Raw genomic sequence first — 11135 nt, forward strand, 5'->3', positions numbered from 1 at the left:
ATACGTTATAAAAATATTTGTACAGTCTACATTCTGGATGGTTCACTCTCATATAGCTAGGCTAAATCGAGGAGAGCGACCATAGCAACCTTTGAAAATAATTTTTTAAGGGTTTCATTTTTTTAGGGGTTGCCATCTGATATTTTTCAAAAATTTTGTTTTTTAAGTCACCCTAGTATATCCATATGCAACAAATATGCATGTACAAAGTGGCAGATTCAGCATAGGGTAGAAGGGGGAGGAGGGGAGAAGCTAACAAATGTTCATAAAGGTACAATGACTTAGCAAACAGTAAACAACTTTTTTTTTAAAAGAGAAAAACAAAAAATTATAAATGAACTGATTTCAACATTGTTGTTTTTTTGTGTTAAAAACATTTTCGGCAAAAACTTCTACTCACTTAAAACCTATTCATGCCGGCACTACTTTCAAAGATGCGTATGTATCAATATCTCCAGCAATGACGACTTAACTATAAATGAACAGTGTACATCCATTTTTTATAGAGAAGTAGATGACATCATGTTTTCCAAACTTGTCTACACTCTACAAAATCAACTTGATTCTTCCTTTTACATCTGCTTATAAGAAAGTTTCAGTAAACTAAAAATCACAAAAACTATTATGCCACCCCGACCCTTGTTGCCCCCTAATCATTCTTATGCCACCCCCTCCCCACAACGCCAAACCTAAATCTGCCACTGCATATGCAATACATATACATTTACAATAGCCTTAATACTACTAATGTTTAATACAATAATATTAATATATTAATTTGATGAAGAGATTTTTCCTGGAGTCTCTATGCTAATTTTTGTTGCAAATTTGGTTTTATGAGTTGCTACATATATGATTTTTCAGGTTATTGCATATATGATTTTATGGATTGTTGCACATATGACATTACAGGTTGTTGCATACATGTGCAAAAAAGTATAAGTTAAAATTAATAAAGCAAATAAAAATAAGAATTTTATAAAACAAATAAAAACTAAGAACAATTTTGGTTACAAAGATAATAATATAGTTATATTTATTCTAAATATAAATAACATATATGTAATTTAATTAAAAAAAAAGATTCTATTATTACCTTTGTAAATAAAATTGCCTTTAGTCATTTAACTCTACTTTTCTTTTTAGTCATATGACTCTGTTATTCAAATTGTTGAAAGTGTTCCAGATCATCCTGAAATACAAAACCGAGCTATTCAGCAAATTTATGCATTCGCTCTAAATCGGTATTTTAAGTTTCAACAATTTTTTAAATAAAAATTATTGAATGTTTTGAATTTTCTTAAATATTTAATTTTTTAGAAGTCAAGATCCAGAAAATCGCAAAAAAGCTTTAGAAGTTGTTCTTAAAGTAAATTTATATATATTTAAGTAATTGTACAGTGAGTTAATATGTAGTAAAAATTTTACCCAATAAAATATTTGGTTTTTAGCTACTAAATGATAAGGAACCTAAATCTCCAGATTTACTTACACAAGCAGGACGTATTTATAAAGATATGTATTACGATTCTCAATATACAGATGAAAATTCTAGGGATGAGGCTATAAAGTGGTATACTTTAATATTAAATGTTTTTCTGACATTTGTTGGTTGAAAATTATAGATAAGAAATATTGACTATCCCATGTTCAAAAACCTTGACTGGTCTGTCAAAAGAGCAAAATGCTGCACATTTTTTTTCATTTAAAAAAGTTTGTTGTTTTTAGTTGAGTTTTTAATATTATTAATAATAGTGACTAGACAAGCTAACCATTGTTAAATTTTCAATTATCCCCCCAAAAAACTACTTGTTGTCAGCAGAAGCTTAATAAAGCGTAAGTTAACTGTGGAATAAAAAATTAAAATTGATGTGGTATATCACTTATTATTTGTGGTTTACTTAATTCCCAGATTCCATTTGTCATAATTTTTTAAATTTGATGCTAGATTTAATTTAGTTATATTTAGATACCAGTATAACCATAAAATAGTTTGAAGTTTTATAGCAGGAAGTTCTTTAAATTTACCAGAATAATCAACTCTCATTTTCCAGATTCAGATTATATAAATTTTTATTTTTTTGTGGTATTTTTTAAGTATGTGATCTAAACTTTTTTTTCTTCTATTGTGTTTTGTATGCGTTTTATAAAATTATTTATGTATTTCTTTTCCAGGTACAAAGCTTCATTTGATATCCAGCCATCAGATTATTCTGGTGTAAACTTAGCTTTACTTCTTGTTGCAGCTGGCCATGAAATGTCAAAATCTGATGATCTACAAAGAATTTGTAAGATCTTTTATCTTAGAAATGCTTGCAAGTAAAAATTTGTTTTTTTATTTTTGTACTTGTTTTTAATACTAGATAGACATTATTAATAATAAATATATTTTTATTTAGAGATATATTGTTATATTTAGACATTCTTATATATAGATATGTTATATATAGACACACTGTTACATATAAATATATCGTCATATATAGATATATTATTACATGCACAGACACACACACACACACACACACACACACACACACACACACACACACACACACACACACACACATACACACACACACACACTTTTTCTGAAAGTTTTTAAAATTTTATTACTAGTGTGCCACCATATTTTGAAATCATTAAAAATGTCTAAAGATAAAAAAAAAGATAAGTTCAAGAATCACAGTTTTGTCATGTTGACTAATAAATTTTATACGTTTAAATTTTCAGAGTGCACACCTTAGTTTTTCGGAATAATAAAAAAAGATTTTTTAGAAAATTTTAAAACAACTTCTTCAAGGCATGCAAAACATTTCACCAAAATTCCTGATAAATTATTAAAAATTATTTATCACTCTAAAAAATCTTTCCTTTTTTCAGGAAATGATATGAGGATTAAAAAATCAGTAGATTTGAATTTTAACGTCACATTTGCATAATTAGGCTTATGTCAAAACTACTCATAGTTTTGACATAAGCCTAATTATGCAAATTAGCTGGCCTCACTAACTTATAATTACTAAACACTAATTAATACTATTGCCAAAGAATATTGACTTAAATGGTCTATAAAGAGATGATGGTCTTGGCTGCTTCTATAATTTTAGCGAGCCCCACTTAGAAAAAATATAGTAAAATTAATCAAAATTGTAAAGATTAAATTTTAATCTTAACAATACTAATAGACCATTGTAAATTTTACTCATTCTAAGAACTCTTTTCAATTTTAAAGAAAGTTAGATAATAATTCTTTATATATTAACATCAGCTCCAATCAACTACCAAATGTCATTAAATCAAAAACAAAAAATGGTCTCTAGCCTCATCAGTATATATCTTCAAGTAAAGAAGCTTTTGATCATCAATATATCTTCAAGTAAAGAAGCTTTTGATAAAGCTGCACCATTTTATGATAAAGCTCTGAATTCTTGTGGATTTAAAGATGTGATAGGTTTCATTCCAAATATCCCAAAATAGAAAACAATATCTTGAATACAAAACATTATCTGGCTTAACCCACCATATAGAAACTCTTTTCTTTATGAAAGTAAAGCCAACTCCACTGAACTTTGAAAATTTTATATGGGAATGCAAAAATAAGTGTATGAAGCCTATCTTAACGGGGAGTATTCTTGACTAAGCCAAACCATTCAAACTTGGCGGTAAATTTTGCAACTTATGCTTGATTACTTATGTCACATTATTACATCACCATTATTACATCACCATTAAATTTGCTTGATAAACAAAATGAGCTTACATCCAGATTGTCGCTATGAAAATAAATTTCTAATTAAAAACTTTAATGTCATCAAAGTGGACACTTCAAAGCATTTTTTATATTTAATTTATTGTCATTATCTTTTTTTGTAATAGTTGTAACATCTAATGATCGCTATTGCATGAAACTTTAAGTTATTTAATTGAATATATCAAACTAATTTTTTATTTTCACTATAATATTTGGTATATTTATATATCATATTTAATATAAGCTATAATTTGTTTGATATATATATTAGTTTGAAATATATTAACAAATCAAATAACAAATAAATTATCTATGTTTCAGCTTAGCTTACCCAAAGATCCTTATTTAAAAAGAAATTTTTTTTTTACTCTAGGTATGACTTTGAATGGATTAATTGGTCGAAGAGGTCATTTGCAAACATTACAATCCTTTTGGATTGTAGGTCGATTCATTTTAACAAGTATACTTGCACGGGATTTTCCTCGCTCTGTATTGGCTTGTCAGCAAATGTTTAAACTTGATCCACCAAGTTGGTATATTCAGTCTCTTATGAAAGACATGCTACTATTAAAGCATATGAAGTTTGCAGATGAAGATCTTTGTCAATTAACTCGAGAGGTTAATATTTATTTTTTCAGCTTTTATGAATTTGTTATAGAAAGAATTCTTTTAAAGATTCTTGAATCTTTTAGGGTTTTTTTTTTTTTTTTTAATCTATTAGGTTTATATTAATGTTATAAAGGACAGCTTGAGCAATGCAACTATCTTTTCTTTTGAAAATGAAGTTGTTGAGAAAAAAAGAATAAAAAATAAACTTAGTTTCAATAAAAAAAACTAAAATAAGCAATAAATATTCAAAAAGTGAAATATTAATTAATTAAGTGGGTAATTAATTAATTAAGTAATTAATATGGGTTTAATTAGTGAAGTTCTTTCTTTTTTATTTGCCACATGACAATGCCTAAAATCACAAAAACGCTGAATAAGATTTTTTCCTGGCTTATACCCTGTATATATGTATGCATGTACGCATGTATGCATGTATGTATGTATGTATGTATGCATGTATGCATGTATGCATGTATGCATGTATGCATGTATGTATATATATATATATATGTATATATATATATATATATATATATATATATATATATATATATATATATATATATATATATATATATATAGCGTCATGAAACAAAAGAAATTTAGATAAAATGGTTTTTCTGAAAAAAATGAAATTTTGAAACAAAAAAGTTTTTATAGAACAGAATAAACAAAAAAAAAAAGTATTCAAAAGTGTACAAAAAGAAGAAGAAGAAAAAAAATTTAGTTTATGTAAATTTTTTTTTAATTTTACATTACTTATTATAATTTTTTTGTTTTGTTTTAATTTTTTAAAATTGTTTACTAACTAATTAAATCAGGTCCAAACTTGTTGTAGTTATCACTTTATTTTGAACTGTTGAATATATTTTGAATATATGATGAATAAATTTGCTTTAATATTTTAGCAATATCGTTTTTGGTCAGAATTTTTCTCAAAAGCAGCTTTATTTGAGGAAGTTAACAATGAAACTAAGTTTCCGGTATAGAAAAATTTAAATACAACTAAATTATTTAAAAAAACAGAATTTTTTTTTCTATTTTCTGTAAATTTTGTTTAGGTATTAATATTAGATCCTGGTAATCAGTACTCAGAAAGCTTCATTTCCATCAATACTGATGCACTTCCAGATGAACCTAATAACATAGTAGATATTTTCTTTAATTTTTAGTATGTTATGAATACTTGTAGCATATTTTGGAGAACTGTTTTGTAACACTAGCTTTATTAAATAATGGTGTTAAATTTACATTATTTTCTTCATTATTTATTCTGTTAATCTTAAAGCCATTATTTAAGGGTATACGATTATGGCACGCTACACCTGAATGTCACTATGTAGAAAAGCTAAAAACAACTTGCAAGGTAATATTTTAATGTTAATATCTTATTCATTCATTCATTTTATTATCTATTCATTCATATTGTTTTTGATTCGTTTTTTCACTCAAGCTTTGCTTATTGTGAAGTTGACTCCATGATGTCTAATTAATTTAGAAAATTCATTCTTGGACATTTAGTAGCAATGAGATTAGGGGTGTGAGGTAATACAGCTTTTATAAAAAGTGTGTAGATTATAATTATTATAATAAAATAATATTTATAAAAATAAACTCATTAAGTAATTTTTTTTAGCACATTCAAAAAGGATCCACGCTGTTTGTTCCTTTATGTTCAGAGAAATTCAGATGATTTTCAAATTTTCTTTTCATCATGTCAACATCAGCAAAGGTATTTTATATAATTTTTTATAAATGTTATTGTTTTGCATTCAAGTATATTTACTTTTTTCTTTATTTATTTCTTTGTTTTCATTTTTTTAAATGTTTCTAATGAAACTATTTTTATGTTTTTTTTAAGGTTTTACAACCTTGTAAATAGCTTGTCAAACTCATCCAAATATTTGGATTCTGTTGATGGTTACTCTAATCCAGATGATCAAGATGAGTTACAAGTAATTTATTATTAAATGTTTCATTATTAAGATTTAATTTTAAATGTTGTTGAGAATGCTCTACAAACTACTGTAACATTTTTAAGTTATGTGATGTCTCAATTCGGTTACAATGGGTAAAAGGTTACCCTTTTTTACTTATAATTAAATAAACTTTAAAAAGCAATAAATGTTTGTTTATCATTGTCATATTGCTATTTATGTTTTATTTTATATTTAAAGTACAAACGTTTTGTCTCAATTGGTTATTTTGTTATGAAAAATAAATAAAGTTTCAATACGCAACTAAGTGACATAATTTTTTTAGTTAATCTTTAGAATTTTTTACAAAAATGTTACAATGTCTCAATTGGTTACACTTTTAAAATATACGTATATTTTAAAAGTGTAACCAATTGAAACATAATGTAACATAAAAAATTATACGTAATTAAAAGTTATAAGGAATAATTAAAAAAGTTGTCACTTAGTTGCAAATTGACACTATTAATTTTTTGTGACAAAGTAACCAATTAAGATGAAACTTTTTTACATTAAAAATAAAATAGATATTATATAAAGGAGTATATAAACATAAATAAAATTTTCACCTAATTTTATTACTAATATTTCATTTTAAGTGTTGGTTTGTGCAAACAGTTTTAGCAAAATTAATAAAACATGCATGCATATTTTTGTATATCATTTTGTGTTAAATTAAAGATGCAGTATTGTTTGATTTACTCTTTACATATTAGAGTCTAGCATTATTTGAATTAATCTTTATATATTAGAGTCTAGCATTATTTGAATTAATCTTTATATATTAGAGTCTAGCATTATTTGAATTAATCTTTATATATTAGTGTCTAGCATTATTTGAATTAATCTTTATATATTAGGAATTCAGAAGGAGTGCACTGTGAGTAGCACTGGCAAGTGCTACTCACAGTTAGTATAATTACATCTCAATCAATTACTTTGTAACTGAAAAAAAAGATTTTACGTTTTTTGAGTTTATATAAACCCACAAGCAAAAATGTATATAAAATGTCAACAATTATTGTTTTCATATGATAACAATGCTAAATAATACAATGCATTTCCACATGTTACACCTTGTTACGTAAAAATAATGTCTTGACAGACATTTGTTACCACACCGTAATGTATGTCACGTCTCAATATGTAATATTGTTATATGGAAAATATTCTCAGAAGCAGCTAAAAACCAAAACTATATTATTCATATTTTTTAGTGTTTATTCAGTAATGTTATAAGTTGAAGGATCCAATTGTGTCCACAGTTTTTTTGAAACTTTTTGCTTAATTTATTTAGTTTTGCAATTTTTATATATAACTAAATAATTTCTTAAATGATTCTTATTAGTATGAGTATGAATATGATGCTAGTGGTGAAAAAATTTGTCTTGGTAGAGGTTCATTTGGTGCTGTGTACGCAGCTAGGGATATTTCAACAAATGTAAAACTTGCAGTAAAAGAAATCCCAGAGAGAGATATAAGGTAAGTAGAAACATTTCATAAGTTATGATGAGTCAAAGAACAAAAAAAATTTTTGTATTCAAAACTTTTTCATTCATTTCATTTTTGGACGTTTAGTAGCAATGAGATTAGGGGTGTGAGGTAATACGGCTTTTATAAAAAGTGTGTAGATTATATTGTTCATTTCATTCATTCTTTTTCATTCAATTTTCAAAACACCAAGTGTATTCAAAACATTTTGGTTTTTTTCTTTATGTATTTTTATGTATTTATTTATGTATTTTTGTAAAATGTTTTTACAGTTTAATTTTTATTTAGCCAAGTACAGCCATTACATGAAGAAATTGCTTTGCACAAAGAAATTCGTCATCGAAACATTGTACAATATATAACTTCACGAAGTGAAGATGGGATCTGCAAAATATTTATGGAACAAGTTCCTGGAGGTTTAAATTTGTTACTTTTTGTTTTGATTATCTTGTGTTAAAATTTGTTCAAAACTTGAGGTAACAGGGTCATTAGTTATTTAATGTTTTTTTTTAGGAAGTTTATCATCTTTGGTAATTGATAAATGGGGACCTCTTATCGATAATGAAAGTGTCATGTCGTATTATACTCAACAAATTTTAGAAGGAGTCAAATATTTGGTAAATAACAGTTACATATTGTTAATTATGTGCATCATTTTACAAATAAGAATTCTGTTTTGTTTCATAAAAATTTTGCTTAAAAAGCCTAACATTAAGTTATTCATTTTCAATTAGCTATTAAGGTAGTTAATAGGTAGGTAAAATTTGAATATTGCATTAAATTGCATATGGTTGAATGATTATCTATTTAAGATAAAATTGAATATTGAGTTGCCATTAAAATAGAATTATACTGTGTATTTGCTGACATAAATTATATATAATAATAACTCTTTGCTAAATGAAAGCTTTTTTAGTACACATGTACATAAAAATATAAGTTTTTTGTTACAGGTGTTTACAAATTTTTTTTAAATAAATTTTTCTAATAACAAGTTACTTTGTTTTCAGCATGGTGAAAGAATTGTTCATCGTGATATAAAAGGTTTGTAATTCTTTTAAAAAAATTTTATTTTTCACATACCTGTTTATATATATATATATATATAAACATGTTGTTCCTCCATTTGTTTTCAAGCACTCTTGTACTCGTTCTGGCATTGAATTCATTAAAGTTTTGATTACTTCATCAGATACATTTTTCAAATGATTAGAGATAGAAGATTTCAAATCTTCCAAATTGTAAAGTTGTTCTTTACCAAGCTTGTGATCAAGCCACGACCATAAATTCTCTATTGGATTCAAGTCTGGACTATTGGCAGGCCATGGAAGCACTTGAATTTTATTAGAATTGAACCAATCGTTAACAACATGCGCTTTATGACACGGCACATTATCTTGCTGGAAAATAAATCCATCTTGCAACTGCCATAAATCAATGCTAGGAATAAGCAAGTTTTCCAAAATTTCGATGTACCTTTCTTTGTTGAGTCTACCATCGAATAAATGAAAAATGCCAACTCCACAGGCACTCATACAGGCTTAAATGCCTATTGAACCACTCCCTTGTTTTGTTTGTTTCAAAATGCATGATTCATCGAACCGTTCGCTTGGAAGTCTACGCAACATTACGCAACCTTTTCTGTTGTCTACCTCAACGTTCATTTCATCACTAAAGACCACACTGCTCCACTGATCTGTTGACCAATTTTTATGTAGTTTGCACCACTCTTTCCTGGCAAATTTTTGTTTTTTATTTATGCGTGGTTTTTTTGCAGCAGCATGCCATAAATAATTTAAATTGTGGAGGATCCTTCGCACAGTTCTAGGGCTTGCTTTCAGACCATTTGACAGTGTCCATTTCGTAGACAAGATGATGCTTGTCTGTTTTCTTTCATTAATCTTGCGTCCAGTCCTATGACAATCATTAATTGACCGGGTCTCTTTGTATCGTTGAATTATGTTAATAATGCAAGAGTGAGACCTTCCGAGCTTTTCTGCTATTTGTCTGATGCTATAGCCTTCTTCTTTTAATACAAGAGCCGAATACAAGAGTATTAATACAAATACTTTTAATACAAGATTTGAATACAAGAGTATCTGTCTTTTTCTTCGATCTTTGCACGCATTTTTGCAATATTTTTATATCCTTATTCAAAAAATAAATGTTTATTTGATATCGAAACTCAGGTTTCAACATTTTATTTTATAGCCAATGTAATAAGCAATTAAGACAGTTAAAAAGAATAATGGATTACTATTTTTAATAAGTGCAAATTAAAGATTTGAAAGTGGTCGTTAAGTTTTGTCCAATTTATTTAAAGAAGATTTATAAGTACTCATCGGTTTTTTAATAAGTTAAACGCTATTTAATTAGAATTAGATTAAAAAAATTATACCACTTTAATCCATATGTTTTAATTAACAAGATATAAAAAAAAAAAAATTTAATATGTCAATTAGAATCTTCTTAATTTTAATTTAAAGATTAAGAAACCAACTAAAAAATGAGTGGTCTTTAATTTTTGGCCACCGCTGTATATATATATATATTATTTTTTTTTTTTTTTTTTTTTTTTTAAGAAAAAAATTGGGGATTTACTAAAAGTTGCAGAATTTGATGAAGAATCCAAATATATATAAAATTTGAATTAAAAATTTTTTTGCTTAGGTGATTTGACTTTTTATATTTCAATAAAATTTTGACCTGGTTTCTCAAAAAAACTTGGCTTTTACTTAAACATCAATAAGCTTTTTTTTGACTTTATTTGATAAATATCAGTCAGGATATGAATGTTGATTAAAACTAATTATAGATATGAATATATTTTCTTTAAGAACTTTAATAAAATTTATAAGAGATATTTTTATTTCAAAAATAGACTTTGAATTTAAATTTGAATTTAATATGCATATTAATTTAAAACCGAAATTAGATTGAGATTAATTTATAAATATTAAAACATTTTTCAATGTATTTTAAATACAGTTTGGCTTAACATCGCGTAATAATTTTATTGGTATTGATGTTAGAAATGCAGTGAGATATTAAAAAAGAACCGAGTTGTTTCAATAAATATTATAAATATAATACAAAAACATTTGTGTCAAACTTTCAAGGTCTTATTTACTATTATCTTTAGGCATTAACTTTCTTCTCACCTCTTGAATTCGGATAAATCCTTCTCTCTTTTCATGAGTGTACACTCTACTTGAAGCTTCAGCAACTTGCTTTACGCAACATTCAACAGATTGTCCATGACATGGCCAAATCAGCACCTGCATAGGATTCAATAAAAACACATT

At 26.2% G+C, this 11135-nt stretch overlaps 1 protein-coding gene across 1 annotated transcript in view; it reads left to right on the top strand.

Annotated features, from left to right (window-relative positions):
* Positions 1-11135, top strand: part of LOC100206765 (mitogen-activated protein kinase kinase kinase 5) — a 57999-nt gene that overhangs the window by 3461 nt on the left and 43403 nt on the right. The window contains exons 4-18 of the mRNA XM_065793286.1: positions 1147-1244; positions 1321-1369; positions 1452-1573; positions 2176-2288; positions 4128-4372; positions 5272-5346; positions 5425-5511; positions 5664-5729; positions 5862-5908; positions 6000-6095; positions 6225-6318; positions 7688-7821; positions 8119-8246; positions 8344-8447; positions 8841-8874. Of these exons, the coding sequence (XP_065649358.1) occupies positions 1147-1244; positions 1321-1369; positions 1452-1573; positions 2176-2288; positions 4128-4372; positions 5272-5346; positions 5425-5511; positions 5664-5729; positions 5862-5908; positions 6000-6095; positions 6225-6318; positions 7688-7821; positions 8119-8246; positions 8344-8447; positions 8841-8874 (1492 nt within the window). The remainder of the gene's footprint in view (positions 1-1146; positions 1245-1320; positions 1370-1451; positions 1574-2175; positions 2289-4127; positions 4373-5271; positions 5347-5424; positions 5512-5663; positions 5730-5861; positions 5909-5999; positions 6096-6224; positions 6319-7687; positions 7822-8118; positions 8247-8343; positions 8448-8840; positions 8875-11135) is intronic.

This window comes from Hydra vulgaris, chromosome 03 (assembly GCF_038396675.1).
Source record: "Hydra vulgaris chromosome 03, alternate assembly HydraT2T_AEP".
NCBI classification, from domain to species: Eukaryota; Metazoa; Cnidaria; class Hydrozoa; order Anthoathecata; family Hydridae; genus Hydra; species Hydra vulgaris.